We start from the raw sequence: 22,227 nt of genomic DNA on the forward strand, positions 1-22,227 counted from the left end.
TTGCTCTGTAGACCAGACTGGCCTCAAATTCAGAGATCTGCCTGCCTCTGCCTCCCTAATGCTGGGATTAAAGGTGTGCACCACAACCACCTGGATTCTTAAAGGATCTTGGCACAAACTGCTATGGCCTTTTGTGAGAATAATATTACAGTATCAGTACTATGTAGAAGAACTCATTTCCACAGTACTATCATGAACATCAATGTAACATCTGGCTAAACAAAACTTAAGGGACTGTGAGGTTAAAGTATGTAAGGGAAAGCAAGATTGTCTAATGACAATCCACGGGGTAACATCCACTGAAAAGCCTTTCTCTCAAATAAATATCTGACTTAAGACAGGTGCCACACACAATTCCTATATCACTCTCACCAAGTTTCTACTACCATTAACATCTATTATGATCATGCTAAATTATTATGACTAAGGAACTAACAAAGGCAAATTACTATTTACTCTACACCTTAAATCTCACTACTTTGTGCCCCATGGTGCTTTTGTTTGCCTCCAGGATCCTGTCTAGATACACACCATTTTAATTAGCATCACCTTAAGCTCTTCTTGGTTCCACAGTTTCTCAGACTCCTCGTCTCTGATAACTGTGGTAGTTCAGAGTGTCTCTCAAAGCGAGATTATCTGAGGTTTAACATGGTTAAGCTCGGGGCTAGGGGTTGGGGAAAAAGACCACAAACTGCAGCATGTCAAGCGTGCACTCTTAGGAGCCCTGACCACTTGGCCTGATAGTCAGCTTCCTTCTCACACTCCTCCTTTCTACTCTTCAAGTGCATCCCTAACCTTCTACCAAGGAGAAGGTTAGTTCACCTCCTGGGGAGTAGACGCATTATTCAGTCTTCTCTTTGATGGATTTGTTTATCTTTATTTGCTGACCTGGGTGGTGCCTGCATGTATGTCTGTGCACCAGCTGGTGCCTGGTGCCAGCTGAAGCCACAAGAGGGTGTCAGATCTCCTAGAACTGGAGTCACAGGAGGGTGTGAGCTGCCACATGAGTGCTGGGAATCAGCATGAACTTATGAATATCATCTTATACTTTGGATTAGAACACAGAGTGTTATATTACTTGTTACTGGAATTGTGGTTTTAGCAACTGAAGTTCTCTCAGGAGTTCTGTGTCCCTTGGACAGGGCCACATTATTTAGTATATGGAGCACGTCTTCACTTAATACACTGTTCTCATCTTTAAGGCACCAGCTCATCTTGATTATTATCTGCCCTAAAATTGATCTTTTCTCTAAAGAGCCATGAATTTGTATTTTATTGGGAAATGGTGTTTAAAAACAACATCTGGATATGAGATGTGCTTCTGACTTCTGGCCCTCTCATCTGGGAAACAGTCTTTCACTGACTGATAAATTCCCAAAACTAATTACTTTGATTTCATTTCTTTGAACTATCAAAAGTGAATACATTGTTTATTAACAAAGAGTTTTCTGTCTCGTAAAATGTCTTTTTTTGCGGTATGTACACCTGTCTTCCAGTAATTACTGTTCATTCTCCAATGACTTGTACACAAAAGATGTGTATTACTTAACTCTCATCATTACATCCATGATTTCTGTCTTAATTACTATTTTAATCTTAGCCTTTAATCAAGAGTTACTTTTTTTTTCAAGACAAGGTCTCACTATGTAGCTCTCTCTGGCTGTCCTGGAATCAAGAGTTACTTTTAAGAAGGAATTTTCTCATCTTCTCCTTTCTTCAGTAACACTTAAAAACAAAATCAATAATACAGTAGATACTCATAGTATCACGATTTTCAAATACTAAAAAAACAAAAACGAAAACACTGGCCATTTCTGATCCCTCTCAGTTTTACACAACAATGAGTATTATCACTGAGTTACCTCCAACCCCCCACCAAAAAACCCTAAAAATCAAACCGACAAACAGTAGAACAAACCTAAAGTTTGGAACAATAAATAATTAGCTACATTTTAAACATTTGACTTACAAGTCCTGACTCTAGGATAATTGTGAGCCAAAAGAAACCGCTCGACCCAGTTTTCCATATTCTGAAGGACCCAGCTGTGTGCCAGCTTATTTCGGGGTGTCTGCACTGCCAACCAGTCCAGACACTGAGAAGGATTGTACTCAATAACCTACGAACGAAATGACAAGAGCAGGACATAAGGCAGCAGAACGTGCAATCGATGTTCACTTTCTTTTGGTAAATGTCAGTAAGTAATCAGGTAACGTTTTCTTTTTAGATTTTGTTTGGGTAAGTGTTTTGCCTACCTACAAGCATATACATGTGCACCATGTGTGTGCCTGTTCCTGAGGAAGTCAGAGGAGGGTGTCAGATCCCCTGGAACTAGTTATGTGAGTAGTTACGAGCCACCACTGGGTGCTGGAAATCGAACCTGGGTCCTCTGCAAGAACAAGTGTTTCTGGCCATTTCTCCAGCCACTATTTTTTTCCCTTTAAACTAGTTTTTACAGAAGTTTTACTTCTATGCTCAAAAGCAGGAAAAGCTCAGGAAAATTTGTTGCTAGTTCACAAAATTTAAAATAACCCAGGACAAACAGGAGAATCCAATGGACTTGCTAAGTTTATTAATTTACTTAAACATATCTTTGTTGGTGATATGGCTTGGTGATAGAATACTGGAATAGCAATAACTAAATCCTGGATTTTATCCCCAGCAATGACAGGGAGGAGAAAGCCCTTTTAATTTTCTAGAGTTTCTCATCTGTCTTTTTCTTACTCTATGTCCAAACTATTACTAGTACATGAGAATGTAAAGGAGCTCACTGAATTGCTATGAAGATTCTTTTCATGGGAATGGGAAGTATAGTTATCTAGAGCAGTGGATGACAATCTCTGGACTGTAGGCTAAATCCCGTGGCTGTTTATGCTGTCATTTTATTGGAACATTGCCAAGCTTACTATTTATTGCCTCATAGATGGCTTTTAGGTTACAGCAGCATGAAATGTGTAATTTTAAACATTTGGCATTTGGACCCATAGAAAAAGGGTTTACTAAACTCTGACCTAGAGCTTTTCCAGTCCTCACCACGAAATCTGTTCTGACAGCAATGACTCTGGAAGGAAAGAAGTAGTATTTGACATTTCTTTTACCTGTATCAACTGGTAAAACCACTTGGGTTTATATTTCTGGGGCTTCTAGTTGCTATGTGGAATTTCCCTTGAGAAAGATTATTCTTAATGACAACTTCATACTGTTTGAAGTCATTTGATCCAAGAAGAAGAAACAGAAATCTAAGATGGTGGTAGCAGTACAAAAAAGGGGTAGGTGCGAAATATCTGTACTTCCCACTCAATTTTGCTATATTTTGTTTTGCTTTAACTAAAATTACTCTGCAAAACTTAAAATAAACAAAGAACAACAGGAAAATCTCTGGGAGAATAAAAGACTTGAAGCATGTACTTCAAGACTTACCTCCCATATCCTCTGCAGAATGTAAGATGCAAAGGGAGGCATTCCTGGAGGTCCCCCAGCAAATTCCATTAGCATGGTCAACAATTTAAAGAAAGGGTTCGCTGCCTGTAAGACACACGCATCTTTGTGAGACACACACTCTTAGCCTCATTTAGATCTGTTCAGCTGAGTGGGCAGAACTTAGTAAGCACTCCCGAATATGAATGTCAACCACCATAAAATGTCCCATCAGTTACAAGATATAATCAGTTACACAGAGGTAACATTGAATAGATTATTCTGGATGTCAAATGTACTTAGCAAAAAAGTTATTCAAGATTTTGATTTGTTTATAAATTGACAACTAACTATTTTATATATTTATGGTATAGGTAACATTTTGAAATATATATACACTGTGTAATGGCTAAATACAGCTAATTAACATGTGTTATCTCACATATTTATCTTGTATTTTAAAACACAAATCTATTCTCAAAGCATTTTTCAAGTACACAGTATGTTAGTTGCTATAGTTCAAGATTGTAAAAGCAATCTTTGGAATTCACTTCTCCTGTCTTAATTTTCAATAAATTTTATCAATGAGAAACAAGTATGTTTTATTGAAAACCTTGTGTTACTTCCTGTATCAATTTCTGATTCCTAAAGAAAGTACTTTATTTTGACCTTGAACATGTACTACAGTAGCTAACGGCTTCTATTTTTATGAAAAATGACCTTTTTTTTGGAGGAGGGTGAAGGGAGGTGGGGTTTGAGATGGGGGTCTCTCTATAGCTCTGGCTCTCTTGGAACTCACTACAAAGACCAGATGGGCCTTGGACTCATAGAGATCCACCTTCTTTTGCCTCCTGAGTGCTGAGATTGCTAAATGCTTCTATATAATAAAAATACTCATGATTCTGTACTGTGTCATCCATATATTCTTCCAAATATACAGAGTTCTAGATAGTTTATGATATATGCTTAAAGCCAAACAACTTTGAAGCTTGGCATGTAAGTAGCACTCTGATACACTGAATTTACATGTACAAATTCATATTTAGTTGGAAAATTATATTTGCAATAAAAAGAGAATTAAATGTAAGTTCAAATTATATACTTATTAGCACACTCTCACATACCTCAGGTGTCAACTTTGCTATTGAAGTGAAAAGCATAGATACAATCTGAAACAGAAAAAGCAGGATTTCAGAATATTCTTTTAAAAATTATCAAAAGAGTTGAAGACTGCTTTTAGCACTTACATGTTCTGCAAGTCGGTTATTGTATCGACACAGGCTAAAAATTAGATTACAAGTTTGTCTTATATTGATGCCATCACGAATATGTTGAAATAAGAAGGGAAATCCCTGTTAAAAAGAAGAGTTGTTCATTTAAGAACTGTCACATTACTTTTAGAGTGATTCAACTGTTTAATATAGTCAAGGTTTACCTTTCCTCCTGTTAATGCAGCCATGTCAGTCTGTGACAATGTCAAATGCCTACAAGAAAATATTAGTGGAAATAAATCTTTTCCATGTGTACTACTTTGTAGCTATTAACAGCATGACATGCATGAAACCTGTCAACTCTATTATAACCGTATCAACTGCCATCATAAATTTGGGGGAGGGAAGTGTTTGACGGCTAGAATTGCTTGCTAAGCATCTCAGGTAATTTTCCAAGATTGGAATATTTTCAAGTCTACTTTATTTCCATTTCATTAAATCAATAGAATTAGTATATTAAAATGCTAGGATGGGTCTAATTTTATTTTAACAGCTGTTTTTCTGACATGTCTTTAAAATAAAATGAAATTCTAAGAAATAATAGTTTTATCACATAATTTAAAGTTAATACATGTAACTTACACAAAAATTCAGATGTATTAAAAAAAAAAATAGGATAGTGTCAAGTATCCCATCACTCAAGTTCAAATTTACCCAAATCTTAGCCAATCCTGTTTCACTTTTACCAACAGCCATTCAATATGCATTATTCTGAGGCAAATTCCAGGTATTTTATCATTTAATCCATAAAACTCAATACATATCTCAGGTAAATTTCAAAAAACATAACCATAGTACCATTATCCATGCCTAAAGTAAAGCAACAAATCCTTACTATCTTACAATATCAGTGTACAAATTTCCTAAGGTGTTTAAAAAATATGTTAGTTAATTTGTTTCAATCTGGATCTGAATGAAAGTCTTTTGTTACAATTGGTTTTAATGTCTTTAAAACTTTTAATCTACTGGTCTCCCTTGGCACTTCACTGTAACTTATCCATTGAAGAAAGCAGCTTGTTTGTCCTGTAGCGATTCCAATATTTATGTTTTGCTAATTGTATCCTGATGGTGCTGTTTTATCACATTCCTCTGCTCCTGTAAAATGGTAGGCAGATCTAAAGACTTGATTAGATCTACGCTTCGCTTTGTAATCAAGGGTTTTTTTGTAGGTGGTGGTGTGGACTTTCTTCAGGGAGACACATAATGACATTTTCCACCAGTGATGACCTTGGAAGCATTATTTCACTTAGGGTCACAAGAGAGTGATTTTCTAATTCCAATACTCCTTGCTCATTTATTAGTTGAAACAGCTCTGTATTGATGAACTTTCCCTCATCCACCACTCGGTCGACATGAACTTTTATTTCTTGCAGGCAAGATAAACATCCTTTACACCATTTCCTTTCCAGTTTTCAAAATAAAGATTGGATTTCTCAGTGTATTTCAAAGGTTGCCAACAAGTTTTCAAGTTTTCTTTTACGGTATCATTCTGAGCTTATCAATGTAAACATCTTGATGTGTTTTACATTCCATCACAGTTATTCTTACTTTTGATGTATACCTTGTCCAAGATAAAATCGATAGTAACTCCTAAAGTACACTGATGAGTTCTTTAAACATGACCCCAGAGGAGTCTATTTCATCTCTGTGCTTCTTAAAATAAAAAACATTCCAAGATTCTCACCCATTTGTTGCCCAGTACCTGAGCACATAATACTTTCAGAATAATTCTAATTATATTAGCAACAACATGATTATTAAGACAGCTTAAAATAATTTTGCAATTACTCCTGGTCCTTCATATACATCCTGTTAGAAACTGACAGTTAGCATGTTCTTTAACTCCTCTCATTGGCTGTATCACCCCCACTGTTGATTTAAGATACTGCTGCTTCTTAAGTACTCACTTATAATTACACAAAACATTTACAGTATTCGAAAGCTAAAGCTACAAAACAAAAATTTCGTTTAATTTTGTCAAACTTCCATTTCTGTACCCTCCACCTTGTTTTCTCTCAAAATCATATTATTGATGATTTGATTTATAGTTAATTCTTGGTATTTGATTAGTCACATCCTATGAAACCACACAAACAATGAATTACCAAAAACCAAATCATCATTGCTATGGAAAGGAAACAGAACTGGGCCCCTGGGAACATGCTGTCACACAGTTATCAATTGAGCAATACAGTACCATATTTTACAGGTGTTTCTCTTTAATGACACCTTATTTAATATGTATGATTGATTAATTAACATTGAACTTACAGCCAACAGTATTAGACTCATGCCTGAATGAAACTTTACTCTATTCATTTCCACTGAGGGACACCACAGCCTTCCTTAGCTCAGGAACACTAAACAGCACATCAGCACTACTCTTGGGAACCATTGGAACAGTGACATAACCAAAGGAAGAGCACAAATATGTTTAAATGTGGCATACATCATGAAGGTACATTTGTTTACAACAGGAAAATCAAGACAAGACAGCAGCAGATCCCTGCCTTGTTTGACCTCAACTGGGAAAGCGTGGGGAACTCCAATTTTTCACCATTCTAAGTACATATGTGTCTGTGGGTAACTGTGAAAGCTCCTCACAGTACTCATTGTCTGGCATTACAGATAAATTAGTAAGTATGTGACTTTGAAAATAGGAAATGCATGAACGAGGACTGGCTATATACACATACATTCTCTTTCCTAGTTTCCCTTTTCCTAAAAGTAGCATAATATATACAGTCTTCCCTGCCTTGGCTTTTGAAGGGAGAAGAGGAAAAGGAAGGATGTGTGTATAATAAAGATTTCTACATGGTAACAGAGATGAATTCCACATTTCATTAAGAAAAAAAAAAAAACAAAAAACAAAACTATAGTGGACGTGAGTAGACTTCTTGATTTTTTCAATGACTTCTGGTGTACATTTGGCCGTCTCCAATTCTGTGGTACTAGAAGTGGTATTTTAATAAATACCTCTCCATATACAGCTTTCTGTTTGGGGGCAGATCCCTGGAGTAGGTTGCTGGGATAAAGAATGAATGTCCATTTAATTTTGCCAGATATTTGACTACAGACTTCTTCAATAGCTGTTTCTAGCACGACTCAGACGAGTTAGATAGAAAGGACTGAAATTCGTGAGCCACAAGAGTTGAAGTGATATTATTATTTTAAAAGATTTATGTAATAAAAACCGAAGTGATAGAACAATTATGTATAAAGAATAAAACCAAACACGCTGTAAGCATTTTGAATGTTGAAACATTTCACCTTTCTGAGCGAGACTGTTCAACCAAAAGAGCAACTAAAGCTATCATCTTTTCAAGGGCAGCGGGTCTGTATTTTTCTTCTGCCAGAGAGAGTATGTCTTCTTCTTCTTCCTCTTCTTCCCCTTCTTCCTCTGACAGCACTTCAACTTGAGGCTAAGCGGAACAAAATTCAATTTAATTTGCTATTAACCTTAATATCATACTGAGAACAGCTGGCTTATTTTAATATAACTATCAGAAAGACATGGTAGGAACATGTATTAGGAAAATCATTCAAAGGTCAAAGCCTAACTTGATACAGCATAAATGACAATCAGGACACTTTTAGATAAGTTGGAGGAACTATACAGAACAACAGTTCTCAAAATTATTTATCCTAGATAAATCCATTAATAACTTTTGTCTTATTGGAATCAAGCTCTTTGGATGATTAATCAAGATAAAAAATTATGAATATGATAAAACAGCATTTCTTACTGAATACAAATGCCAGTCACACGTACAAAAGACATCTTATTTTGTATTTTCTAGGTAATTTAAATAGTAGATATTTCAAAGAGATATTCACTCGGGCTCTGAAACTCAAGAGACTATCAGGAATGGTAGTACTCAATTGGCTAAGACAGGAGAGATTATTAAGCCTGAAATTAGTCTAGGACACATAACAAGATCCTGTCTTGATAACAAAGGAAAGAAGGAAGGGAGGGAGGGGAGGAGGAGGAAGGAAGGAGAAGAAAAGCAAGAAGAAAAGCAGTCACAACAGGTAGCCACACAGGCTGGTACCGGATCAGAACCAACGCATGAACTTTAAGAGACAGCATCATGGTTTTTTGAGACAGGGTTTCTCCATGTAGTTTTGGTGCCTGTCCTGGATCTCGCTCTGTAGACCAGGATGGCCTCAAACTAAGATCCGCCTGGCTCTGCCTCCCGAGTGCTGGGATTAAAGGCGTGCGCCACCGCCACCCGGCACATCGTGTTTTTTAAGAGACTTTTCACTCAGCAGTCTGACTACAGATCAAAGCCCAACTTACTGTGATCTAAAAGAAGTGAAATTCTCTAAGCTTCAACTGCCTCATCTGTATTATGGAGATACAAACTGTACTTCTCTCTTAAGGATATGAGAAGGGTTAAAGGAGATATTACACATAGGTCATAAAACCCAATGGTTAAGTTGTGACTACTAGGATGAAGTCTATTTGCTTTGTTCCACATCTACTAATGAAACTTAACACTCAATTTGTTTTTTGACTTGGTATATGCACTAAAGTAACAGGACCAAGACCAATAAATGTAGGACCCTTAATGTTACCACACAAAAAGACAAGAGGATCCCATGTCATGTGAACTACCAGAAGTCTGGCCTCTGTTGCACTGATACACAACAGAACTGTACTTACATTTTCAGGTCCTTTGGTTCCCATATAGAAATGTACCATGGTAGAGATGGCTTGCAATGAAAGCAGAAACTGGCTCTAAAAACAAGTGATTTAAATATTTTAATAAAAATGAATTGGAAATGCTAAAAGGGTATATAATTCAAATGAATAAGAATTAGCCTCACCTCTTCTTCACCCATCTTGGCAAATTCATAAAGGAAAGCAAAATACTCTGTCAGATGTTTGCTGTGAGGCTTGACACCATGTTCCATAATTAACAGCAGAGTCCTAACAAACCGAGTGACACATGAACGACCACCAATGTCTTCTACTGAGGCGTCCATATCATCTGACCTGAAAAACACACACACCTTAGAGAACACAGTAAAGCTGCAGACAGATATTGTCTGGAACCAAACTCCTTTTTTTGTTTTTTGTTTTGTCTGGTTGTATGGCCCTAGCTGGCCTGGAACTCGCTTTATGGATCAGGCTGGCCTTGAACTTGTAAGGATTAGCCTGCTTCTGACTCCTAAGTGCTGGGATTAAAGGCGTGCACCGCCATGCTAGGAAAACATTTTTTAAAACTCCAACTTACATCCTTTCATTTTGTGAAACAAATACTAACTTCAATAATATAAGTAGTTATGTTTCTATTACTGCGACTAAATCAATCCATTAAATGTTAGTTGCTGAGAATCTTAAAGAGGCACTTAATTAAAAATTCAACAAATAGTATTCCTTTCTTAACATGTATTATTAGAGACAAATTTTTATAGCACAGCCCAAATATCTTCTTCTAGATACTTTAAGAGTCTGTTTTTTCTATAATGACGTCTTACCCGTCTTCCATTCCTGGTTGTAGATAGAGATGAGCATGCACAGGTCTCAATCTCTGAATCACATGGATACATAAACGCTGAAACATCTTTAAAGGAGAAACTCACATTAGGTAACAGACACTACAGTAGCATGTCTAGGTGTCATGTTAGTATACAGGAGGCAGAAGCATGAGGGCTGCACAGCTGAAGCCGCTGGGCTTCTTGGAGTAACCTGAGCAATAACAGGTAGAGACTGCAGGCCTGGTAAACGGTGAGTGAACCTACGCACCAAGGTCCTGGGTACAATTCCCCAGCACCAGAAAATCATTTTTTAAAAATTCAGCTTTATGATAAGAGAGAAAACTCAAACTACTGGCTTCAATAATTTAAATATCAAACATAAAAGCTTTATGACCCTTTCTCAGCTGGTGCACATGTATTGGGGAAGATACAATGAAACTGAGACCCACACATACCAACTAAGAGAAATACAGTGGTGCAGCCTCTGTAGTAAAATGAAAAATGTTAAATGTAAGAATGACTAGGTGACTAGCAATCCCCTTCTAAGTACATACCAAAACAAAATTAAAATACAGATCAAAATAAAATCTTATAGGCAAATGACTACAGCCACATCCACAACAGTCAGAAAAGAGCACTAGAGCTGGATGTGGCGCCCTACCCCCACAACACTGGCATTCTGTAGGCAGAGATAGGAGGACTGCTGCAAGTTCCAGGCCAGCCTGGTCTACCTAGTGAGTTCCAGGTCAGACTCCGCTCAGTAAGTAGACAAATAAGAAGTAGAAACCTCAAATACTCATCTAATGAATAGATAACCACAACATGTTAATGCAGTCAATGGAATACTTGCTGGGGTGTGCGTGCGTGCGTGCGTGCGTGCGTGCGTGCGTGCGTGTGTAGCATGGATAGGATACTTTTTTCTGTTTGTTAAGAACAAGTATCGCCGGGCGGTGGTGGCGCACGCCTTTAATCCCAGCACTCGGGAGGCAGAGCCAGGTGGATCTCTGTGAGTTCGAGGCCAGCCTGGGCTACCAAGTGAGTTCCAGGAAAGGCGCAAAGCTACACAGAGAAACCCTGTCTCGAAAAACCAAAAAAAAAAAAAAAAAAAAAAAAAAAAAGAACAAGTATCACTGTAGCCCAGGTTACTCTCAAACTCATGGTAATCCTAACTAACCCCCTGAATGCTAGGATTAGAGGCATGAGCTAACTAAGTCAAGCCAGTCACGAAGGAGAACACCATGACTCTATATAAAATGCTGAAAACAGGCAAATCCACAAAGATGAAAAGCAGAACAGTAGTTATGAGGGGGACACAATGGGGAAAACCACTAGAGACTCCTTTGGAGGTGATGGATATTTCTGAGAGAATTTTACAGAATAAGACTTATATCAAGACTATACAGTCTATAGCTCATTACTAGAAAAATTTGACTACATAGAATACTGCTAATACCTACAACAAACGAAATATCCTTCAATAACAATTGGCAAGTGGCATGGTTGATATACCAAACATGATTGACACACCAAACATGAATATAAAACAATGTTTAAATATTCATTGAATAAATTTTCTAATGATTTAAGAAAAAAAAAAAAAGATCCATTTGGCAATTCAGACTTTGGCAGAAGAATACATTTACCCTATTCATGTAATGCTGTAGGTCACTATAATACTCTAGGTAGACTCTGGAAGGAAGAGAAAAGCCAGCAGCAATAGCTGGTCTTACTATATAAAGGAGAAAGTTCCTGTCACTTCCGAGTGACAGGTGGTGTTAGAAGAGCTGATAGAAACAAAGCAAATGACTTCTAGTACAGAGACAGAGTCGCCAATCATTTTCAATGCCATTTATAAGCCAATTTAGAATAAACTGAAAGCCACTTCTTTTTTAAAGATATCCTTCCTTACCTGTCTCACAATTTGATTAGGACATTTAATTAGTATCTGCATTGGCCACCAGTCATCATCAGCCATGCGGTCTAAAAACCACTGTAAGAAAACAGAATATGATTTAATATTCACACAATACTTGTTAAGTTAATATGATTTAATAGTCACACAATACTTGTTAAGATATTTACTTGATGATTCCATCATTTTAACTTCTTACCAAAATGGCTTGTCTAATTGTTACAAAGTCTTAAATCTAAAATACTAAGGATCACTTCATGATAGGACTCCATAAACATCATTTTATTATTGTACAAGAAGGCAATCTGCAGTACTCAGAGAAAAGGAATACACAGTGGCATGGAGACAGAAGAAAGTAAGTGGGATAGATAAAGGTAGATTTAAGAGGAATGTAAAATGTAGATCCTGTCCGAACTTTAATTCAAGCCAACTGAAAACAGCTTGTTGGAAACACAGAAAACTAAGCACAGAGTAAGTATTTGCTCAAAGTAAAGAAACTGTTTAATTCTAACCAAAGAAATTGAATTATGGTTACAGATTTTTTTAAAGTTCACATTTGTTAGACATATATACTGAATATTTATTATTAAAAATACGAAGCTGGTGTAGTGACACATTCCTTTAATTCCAGCACTCAAGTGGTAAAGGACAATGGATCTCTTAAGTTTAGAAATGGAAAATTAATTACTCTTTGTGGAAGCTGGGTAGCAGGAAAAGCAACCTTTCATTTTGACTTTTCCTCACATTCTATTTAAAAATTTTATGAAATTTCTGGTGATCAGGTTCTCTCTCTCTTTTTTTTTTTCCGAGACAGGGTTTCTCTGTGTAGCTTTGCGACTTTCCTGGAACTCGCTTTGGAGACCAGGCTGGCCTCAAACTCACTGAGATCTGTCTGCCTCTGCCTCCCAAGTGCTGGGATTAAAGGCGTGCGCCACCACCAACCGGCTCTCTTTTTTTTTTAAAGATTTATTTACTATGTATACAGTATTCTGCCTGCATGTGTCCCTGCAGGCCAGAAGAGGGCACCAGATCTCTATACAAGTAGTTGTGAGCCACTATATGGGTGCTGGGAATTGAACTCAGGTCCTCTGGAAGAGCAGTCGGTGCTCTTAACCCCTGAGACATCTCTCCAGCCCAGGTTCTCTTTTTGTACTGCTAAAATTTAAAATCACAGGAGGACAGGAGAAAGCAAAAGTCTTCAACCAATGTCATCTTTCATGCACTATGCCACTGTCTCCCGTGTCTGCAAACGCAGCAAAAACTTGCACAGACTTTTTTGGTTGTTAATAAAAGATTATATTATTTATTTTTTTGTATTATATTTTATGTGCATTGGTGTTTGGCCACCACGTATGTCTGTGTGAAGGTGTCAGATCTTGGAGTTACAGGTGTGAGCTGCCATGTGGGTGCTGGGATGCAGCAGGTGCTCTTTAACTGCTGAGCCATCTCTCCAGCCCCCAAAGATTTTATTAAGACAGCACTTCAGGTCTCATTGTCTATTAGTAAATTATCTCTAGGGACACAGTTTTCTTACTATGGGGAGGAAATAAAAGTGGGCATACATATGTGCGTGCAGACATGTGGGAGTCAGATGGGCTCAGGAGAAGGTTCTCTCTTCCCATCTTTATGTGGTTTCTAGGGACTGAATTCAGGTCTGGAGGCTTTGTAGCAAGTGCCATGAGCCATCTTGCTAGCTCCTAAATATATTATTTTATATTAAAATTCAAAGTAGTTAACAGCTTGGTATGGTGGTGCACACCTATAATACCAGGATTCAGGGGCTGAAGACAAGATGGTTGTCTTTATTTAAAAGCCAGCAAAAGATACAAAACAGAACAAAAACCAAACAATCAATCAAATAAACAAATCAAGTTAAGTGAGGGGCAGGAAAAATGGAAAGATTTTGGCTCAAGTGAGCAAACTTCTGGTTATAGGAGGAATAAACTCTAAGAGCACTAAATATAGCACAGTTAATTGATTATTAACACTGAATTGTTCACTTGAATTTGCTGAGAGTATATCTTAAATATCTTGATTCACATACAACACAAATAGTGTCTACATGGTCATCAATTTATTGATTGTGGTACATATTTACAATGTACAAATATGTATCATAAATCATTATATTTTACATCTTTGTTGTGTACACTTTGTATTTATCAATATCTCCAAGCTAGGGGACACAAATTGAACTAAGACCAAAAAGGGAAAAGGATTATCTGGGGATGAGAGTTCAGCTCAGTGGTATATCTGAATCAAAACACAAGCATCAGTCAGGCATGATGGTGCACACCTACAACCCCATCACTTCGGGGACAGAGAAAGACAATTCTCTTTTTAGGAGGCCGTCTTACTACATAACTCAGGCTAACCCCGAACTCACCATATATACATGCATATGTGGTGCAGGCTGGCTTTAACACATGATTATCCTGTTTCCCCACCTGTGTACTGGGATTATTGTTCTGTAGGATCACGCCCAGACGGAAATGTGTTTTATACTTGTGTAAACACTAAAAGGAAAGTCCAAGACTACGGAAAAGAATTAATCTTTGTAACAGATTTGAAATAGAAGCTATAACTTTCTAAGTGATAAATATTAGGAACAACTTACATGGAACTCTTATGACTCACAACAGATAAAAACAAGTTTGCTGTATCATCTCAGTTAAAATTTAAAAGAAAAAAGGAAACTTTCTAATCAGAGAAGCTGTGGAATGTCTGCTGTCATCTTACCTCACAGGCTGCTTGACTATTATTAAACTGTTTGGTCAGCAGCTCAATCCATTGAAGCATTGTTGGCTAAAAAGGGAAATGATACAAAAAGTCAGTCAGGACTTGAATCAATGACAACAACAAATGTAATTTAAAAAAAATGTAACGGACACAAAAATAGAAAAACACATACCTTCTCTTTTGAATGAATAAATGTCTCTAAAACAAAGGAAGTACTTAACTGTTTAAAAAAAGAGAAAGAGAAAGATTCAATTGAGCAAGAAACGACTCACTTACTGTGGAGCACTAAATCTAACAAAGCTACCTAAGCCGGTCATCACCTTTGCTGTCATGAGGGACACAGCTTTAGGATCTGGTAGTGTACTTGGAATACAACTGCACAGCTGCCACATAAACCTGGAATGAAAGAAAGTTACTTCAATTCTTACACGACACTTTCTTTACAAAGAGGAAAAAAAGGAAGATGACAAATTCATCCAGACTTACCCAAAATAAGTGTGTTCAAAAATGTTTTTGTCTTGTAAAAATTGCATGTTATCATGCCAAATCCACTGGAGAAAAAAAACAGCATTTATCAGAAAGCAGTTTATTTAATATATCTTAGTATTTTTATTTAACAATAAGAAAAGATATAATCTAAACACTTACAAAGGTAACAAACAAAAATATGCATTTAAAATTCATGTTGACTTTTTCTCCCAGGTATAAGGAGTATAAAAGTAGTATCTAGGGTTTGAGAGGTGGCTCAGCCATTAACAGCATTTGCTGTTTTTGTGAGGGCTCAGTTCTTAACACCCACCTGGTGGCTCATAACCATCCATAAATCCAGTTCGGGGGAAGCCAATGCCTTCTGACTGCCATAGGCACCTGGTATACACATGGTGCACATACACAAATGCAGCAAAACACACACATAAAATTTAAAAAAAAAATCTTAATCTTAAGGAAAGGTGGTTACTAAATCTAACCCCCTTTTTAAAAATGTTTCATTTTGTGTGTATGTGTGTATACACATGCACACACACATAGAATTTGTGTACTTCTTGCTCAAAGAGGCCAGAAGAAGGTGTTGGAACTCTTGGAAATAGAGTTACATATAGTTGCCATGAGAGTGCTGGGAGCCAAACCCAGGTCTTCTGTAAGAGCAACAAGTGTTCTCAACCACTGAGCCACTGTTCCAAGCCCCACAACCTGCCCTTTAAAAAATTATTTGTTTGACTACGTCAGTGATCACAAGTTAACATCATTTCTAAAGATTTTGAAGTATGAGCTCTGAAATCTCGTCTAAAGAGCAAATACATAAAATGAGAAAACATAAAGCATGCTACATTTTGATAAAGACAGGTTTTAAAATTAAGGCACGTTTACATTTGATAAAAATTCTGTGGCAATAACTGGGTGGTGGATCTCTGTGAGTTCAAGGCCAGCCTGGTCTACAGAGCTAGTTCCAGGACAGCCAGGGCTACACAGAGAAATGCTGTCTGAGGGAGTGAGGGGAATCTTGGCAGATCTTATACATTAAAAACAGACAACTATTTCTGATAGTAGGCCAATAGTAGCCAGAATAATGCTGGTATTTTGTGTCCCCTTTGGAAAACACTAACAATGCTTCTAGCCTTTGTCAGATAGCTCCACAGCAACGTTATATTTTGGTGCTGGGAGTCTCGTGCATCCTAAAAATGTGCTCTAACACTGAGCTCACGCCCTTAGCCTCATAAAAGTATAAAAAATTAACTTCTGTTTGAAATATTGCTATTACTAGCTGTCTTTTTTAGCCCTGCACTTCTGTATGTATTTTGAAACTTAAGATGGTACGTTCACTTTCTTTTCCAATATTTGAGACAGGATCTGACACTGTAGCCAGCCTTAAAATCACAGCAGTCCTCTGGTATTACAGACTTACACCACCATAGTTAGTCAGTAGGTTCATTCTCAACTGATGGTGTCACTAACTCTCCACTGAAAGTATTAAACTCTCTCTCCCCACCTTCCTAGCCTGTATTATTAGGGCAACTATTCAAGGTCACTGGGAAATTACAGGTTGACTCACCAAATGCCCAGTGCTCCACGCTTTTGAGCATCTCTAGACACTGGATGTCTACAATGGTAAGGAATCTGACAGCATTCTACCTACCTAATAAAAGCCTTCACAGCAAGAAAGTTCCATTCCAAATTTCTTACCTCCAGTCATGATCTCATTTCTAGATCCATTTTTATTTCTGGCTATCTAGAGAGAGCCAGGCTCTTAGACATAATTCCATGCTCTGAACCCAAGCCTAGTCTGCTTCCTAGACCCAACATACTCAGTGCTTGTAGTTCTGCTTCAAACACCAGTCCTTTGTGTACTTCATCAGTAAACCATGTTTAAAAGTTAACTGGATGTACCTGTAAATGTTAAAACTGCGTTTTTCAAATCTTCCCTGATGATTTTAATGAATAATTGTTTAATCTCATGTCCAAACTTTCTTCTTCAACTCACTAAACATCATAGCAGCATGTCTTCTTTCAGTTACTAAATATACCAATAAGCACTGTTTTGCTTAAAAGAATTTGAGGGACAGGGCGTGTGTGTGTGTGTGTGTGTGTATAGAGGCAATGTGTACATACAAGTACAGATATGTTCAGAGTCTAGAAGGTGCTGGAACCTATGGAGTTTCAGTCACTGATGGCTGTGAGCTCCCTGGCAAGGGTGGTGGGTCCTTGGCAAGACCAGCAAGTACTTTTAACTGTTGAGCCATTTATTCCAGCTCCTCATATATATTTTCATTAACCTATCATAAGACAGTATTATCATAACTTTTTTGTAAATATGCTAAGATCTAATTGGGATTACAGATATTAATGCTGCACAGCTTACTTTTATACTGAAGTATTTATTGCACAAACACCTAACATAATTTAAATTGTTGCTAAAATCAAATTAACTTTTACCTCTAATAACTCTGATGAAACATCAAATTTGTATTCTCTGCCATTTTCTTCTTCTGGTTCCATGCGTTTGTAAAACAGCATATATGCACTATGTGTCTTTATGAAGCAAGGAGAAAACATTTTAATTTTTGACAAATTATAATTTAAAATTAGATAACATACAACATTGTTAAATTATTACATATGAAAAAAAGATCACCTTTTCAAAGGAGAAATCCATAAATTTATCTGTAACTGAATCATAGGTTTTTGTCTGTGGGAAAAAAAAATTACTCAGCAAGATTTATACATACAATATTTCATAAATGCCTATGTAATACTTCAAAGTAACCTTATAAATAACTTTAAAATAACAGTGCATTCATATAAATCCTATGTACATGGGCTGGGGATGTAGTTCAGTGGTAGAGCACTGTTTAATGTGTACAAGGCCCTTTTGATACTCAGTAACACACACACACACACACACACACACACACACACACACACACACACACACACACACACCCAGTAACAATAACAATACCCAAACCACTCCTCCGGAGCTACAGATATATCACAGTATTAAAGTGGTTGTTTAGCACACACAAAGTTGTGGTTCAACCTACAGCAGCCAAAAAAAGTCCTATGTACTTCACAAATTCTTTACTTCACCAACATTATTGTACACCTCTTTTAAGATGCTGAACACTATAAAACTGTGATCAACAATGTTGTAACAACAACAACAACAACAACAAAACAAAAAACGAAAACACAGCAAGAAGATAGCTGGTAGGAGCCTAATTTCTTGAATATGGTTAAATGGAAATAAATACTAAATATAAAGGGCTGGAGAGATGGCTCAGTGGTGAAGAACACTGGCTGCTCTTCCAGAGAATCTGGGTTCAATTCCCAGCACCTACATGGCAGCTCACAACTGTCTGCAATTCCTGTTCCAGGGGATCTGACACCTTCATACAAATGTACATAAACTAAATTTAAAAAAGGAGGAGGAGGAGGAGGAGGAGGAGGAAGAGGAGGAGAAGGAGAAGAAGAAAATAATTTTGGGGGCTGTAGAGATGGCTCAGAGGTTAAGAGCACTGGCTGTTATTCCAGAGGTCCTGAGTTCAATTCCCAGCAACCACATGGTGGCTCACAACCATCTGTAATGAGATCTGGTGCCCTCTTCTGGCATACAGGCATATAGAACACTGTATATGTAATAAATAAATAAATCATAAAAAGTACTAAATATAATATGTATTTTCAGCAAAATTATGGATAAGATAGCTGAAGTATATATTTTTGATTAAAAAAATACTTTTTCTCCTTTGCATCTCTTCTTTGAATGCCTGCCTTGACATTTCCTTCTCTGAACATTCCACCATTCTCTGTTTTCATGGCTGTGTGCAGACCTCCACTGCTGACCCTAGCTCAAAAGGGCTCCGAAGATGACAAAGTCATCTTGAAGATACCAAGATTTATGGCTTGCCTGATGTATAGTTTCTCAAAACTGAATAAAATGATCCTCAAGCTTAAAAAAAATTCTCAAAATACTTACCAATTTATCTCAAACTTTAAAAATTAAAGATTTGAGCCTCAGAGCTAGAACGTTTTGTAGATGAAATGGACATGTCAATATATACATGAAGAAGGAATACAACTCATGGCTGACAGAAAAAGACGTAGGTCAACCAAAGACATTGGAAAAGAAGTAATTGGGCAGAGATGAAAAAAAAAAAAGGCAAGAGAGAAGAGAAGGAAAGAAACAGGGAGAGCCTAAGAAACAAACTACAAAAAGAGGAGAGTTGAGTAATATGAGAGAGACTCGTTCTGGAGGGCTTCTGAGAGCATTAAAGACCACTTCTAGCAAGGTGGTGGTGGTACCCACCTCAGCACTTTTTGTTTGTTTGTTTGTTTTTTTGAGACAGGGTTTCTCTGTGTAACTTTGTTTTTTTTTTGTTTGTTTGTTTTTCGGGACAGGGTTTCTCTGTGTAGTTTTGCGCCTTTCCTGGAACTCACTCTGTAGTCCAGGCTGGCCTCGAACTCACAGAGATCCGCCTGCCTCTGCCTCCCGAGTGCTGGGATTAAAGGCATGCGCCACCACCGCCCGGCTCTCTGTGTAACTTTGGAGTCTGTCCTGGAACTCACTCTGTAGACCAGGCTGGCCTCGAACTCACAGAGATCCACCTGCCTCTGCCTTCCTAGTGCTGGGATTAAAGGTGTGTGCCATCACCATCCGGCTAACCCCAGCACTTTGGAAGCAGAGGCAGGGGGATCTCTTGAGTTTGAGGCCAACCTGGTCAACAGAGTGAGTTCCAAGACAGTCAGGGCTACTCAAAAGAGGACACTTCTAAATGTATAGGGAAAAGAAGGGTTTATTCGTAATTCTGGATAACTGTAGAAGTGTGTGACACAAGGAATGCAAAGAATTGTTTTAAAGGGAATCAGCCTTGCTGTGTTATGGATCAATTAATGGTGATGGTAAGAGTCAGAGGCGAAAGTTCTTGAAAACAAAACTCAATACTCAAGATACTTTCCAAAAAATATGTAAGAGAATGAGACCAGGAATTTACAGAACTATTTGCTAAAAGAAGAGATTTGTAAGTGTTTTCTTCACTGTCCTTTATTTTTAAAAAACCTAAGGAAAATGTTCTAGGAATAACACTTAGGGATAAGACTGGTTTAGACATAGAGTGCTATTTAAACAGTGGCTTCGTTTTTACACATTTCCAAACTGTACGTCAACAGACTACTATTTCATTCAGACTGCAGACATGAGTACCCAGAAGTAAAGAGAAAGCCTTTTCTTAAAAAAAAAAGTTCTATATAGAAAGTTATAATAACCATGGTTTTTAAATTTAACCATATTCAAGTCCAGTCTGATCTACAGAGTGAGTTCAGGACAGCTAGGGTTATATGAAGAAACCCTGTCTCAAAAAACCAAATTAAAAATTTAAAACAAACAAACAAATAAATAAAGCAAGCTTAAAAAATCTTAATGGCTTATTTATGAAATAGAACTGGCTTCAAATATCTGACTTAATGAAACTCAACATTTTTCTTTTTTCTTTTTGTACATAGGGTCTTCACTATTTAGCCCCAGCTGGCCTGTAACTGAACTCACAGAGATCCAACTACTTCTGCTTGGAATTATGTGTGTATGTCATCACACTCAATGTGTACACACACACACTAAGAATGAATATGATTGCATGTGGGCATCAAGTCTTTATTGTGGAGTAGAAAGATCAAACCCCAAGTCCTCGCAACCCCAGGCAAATGCATTCCCACTGAGCTGCACTCCAGTGAGACCAGGAACAGTGAGACCAGGAAGAGATTTAACAATGACACTATTATCATATAACTGCTATGGTCCGGGTTGCTGGGCAATGAAAAAATAATTATTTCAAATTATCTGAAATCAACTTCCTTGTGTAAGACTTTCCAGATTTTGCCAATAGATTCTTTTTGTTCTAATCCCATGGATTTTTTTTTTAATAACTGGTATGTTTAATATAATTATTCTGCCACTATACTTCAATTTGTATCTTATGATTTAATTTTTTTCATCTTACCTTCTTTATCAAACTATGGTTGAAGGCAGAAATAACAATTTTTAAACATTTCTTAGTTCCTGGTATATACAGCGAACACATAACAAATAAACCTTAGACTGAATGTGAGCAGATATGATGATGATAAGTGAGTCTACTACTGAATTGTATAACTGGAAAAAAATCACAAACCATTTACAATTATTAAATAAAACTTACTGTCATTTCACCACCAAAGCACTCAGAGGCAAGTTGAGCAGAATCAAAAGGTTTTACCTCAGCATCATTAAAAAGATACCTACAACAGAGCACATGGTACTGATCAAATGTGTATGTACTAGAATCTCTGTACAGTGTCTACTATTTAAAAGACTTAGATATATAGTCACATTATTTGATGAGATAAATTCTAATAAATTCTTATTTTTATAACTTCTCTAGAAATTGGGAATATAATTTTTTAAAACAGCCAAAATCACCTTAAAAACTTGACACAGTAGCTGAATGATAGAACATGTGCCTCACTTATCTGAGGTACTGGGTTCCATACCTACGGCACATTCGTGAGTGCACACACAATCTTACACATTCAATAACTACTGGATAGTAACAAAAATAAAGAAGGTATGCTTAAAATCTAACATATAAAGCAATTAGATAGGAAAGATTAGCAATGTGATAATCCTCTAAGATATAGACCTCATTTTAAAATATGAACAGAACAATTCGATACACTCATGGAAATATAACCAAGTGGAGGGAAAAAAAGGGGGAGGAAAGGAAAAGGGTGGAAATGATATGATTATAATTTCAAAAAGAAATTAATTTTTTTTTAAAAAAGGACTCTTTTGGCCATGATGTCTGAAAGAATCAGAAGTAAGAGCTAAATGCAACTATTCTGCTCACTGCATGAAGATCAATGCTAGTGGCTATGTA

General features: G+C 37.1%; 1 protein-coding gene across 4 annotated transcripts in view; it reads right to left on the reverse strand.

The window, feature by feature from the left end:
* The window catches only part of Usp34 (ubiquitin specific peptidase 34), a 191,773-nt gene that overhangs the window by 26,593 nt on the left and 142,953 nt on the right, over positions 1 to 22,227 (reverse strand). For all 4 annotated transcript variants that reach the window (XM_052734681.1, XM_052734680.1, XM_052734682.1 and 1 more), the window contains 17 exons: positions 21,511 to 21,589; positions 17,952 to 18,005; positions 17,753 to 17,848; positions 15,308 to 15,372; positions 15,142 to 15,217; positions 14,994 to 15,041; positions 14,822 to 14,887; positions 12,080 to 12,160; positions 10,171 to 10,256; positions 9,517 to 9,685; positions 9,353 to 9,427; positions 7,957 to 8,108; positions 4,851 to 4,899; positions 4,663 to 4,767; positions 4,540 to 4,584; positions 3,419 to 3,523; positions 1,970 to 2,117 (listed from right to left, as the gene is read on the reverse strand). In XM_052734681.1, coding sequence (XP_052590641.1) covers positions 1,970 to 2,117; positions 3,419 to 3,523; positions 4,540 to 4,584; positions 4,663 to 4,767; positions 4,851 to 4,899; positions 7,957 to 8,108; positions 9,353 to 9,427; positions 9,517 to 9,685; positions 10,171 to 10,256; positions 12,080 to 12,160; positions 14,822 to 14,887; positions 14,994 to 15,041; positions 15,142 to 15,217; positions 15,308 to 15,372; positions 17,753 to 17,848; positions 17,952 to 18,005; positions 21,511 to 21,589 — 1,499 coding nt within the window. The remainder of the gene's footprint in view (positions 1 to 1,969; positions 2,118 to 3,418; positions 3,524 to 4,539; positions 4,585 to 4,662; positions 4,768 to 4,850; positions 4,900 to 7,956; positions 8,109 to 9,352; positions 9,428 to 9,516; positions 9,686 to 10,170; positions 10,257 to 12,079; positions 12,161 to 14,821; positions 14,888 to 14,993; positions 15,042 to 15,141; positions 15,218 to 15,307; positions 15,373 to 17,752; positions 17,849 to 17,951; positions 18,006 to 21,510; positions 21,590 to 22,227) is intronic.

Source organism: Peromyscus californicus, unplaced genomic scaffold, assembly GCF_007827085.1.
Source record: "Peromyscus californicus insignis strain IS unplaced genomic scaffold, ASM782708v3 Scaffold_13__1_contigs__length_99412109, whole genome shotgun sequence".
In the NCBI taxonomy this organism is placed as follows: domain Eukaryota; kingdom Metazoa; phylum Chordata; class Mammalia; order Rodentia; family Cricetidae; genus Peromyscus; species Peromyscus californicus.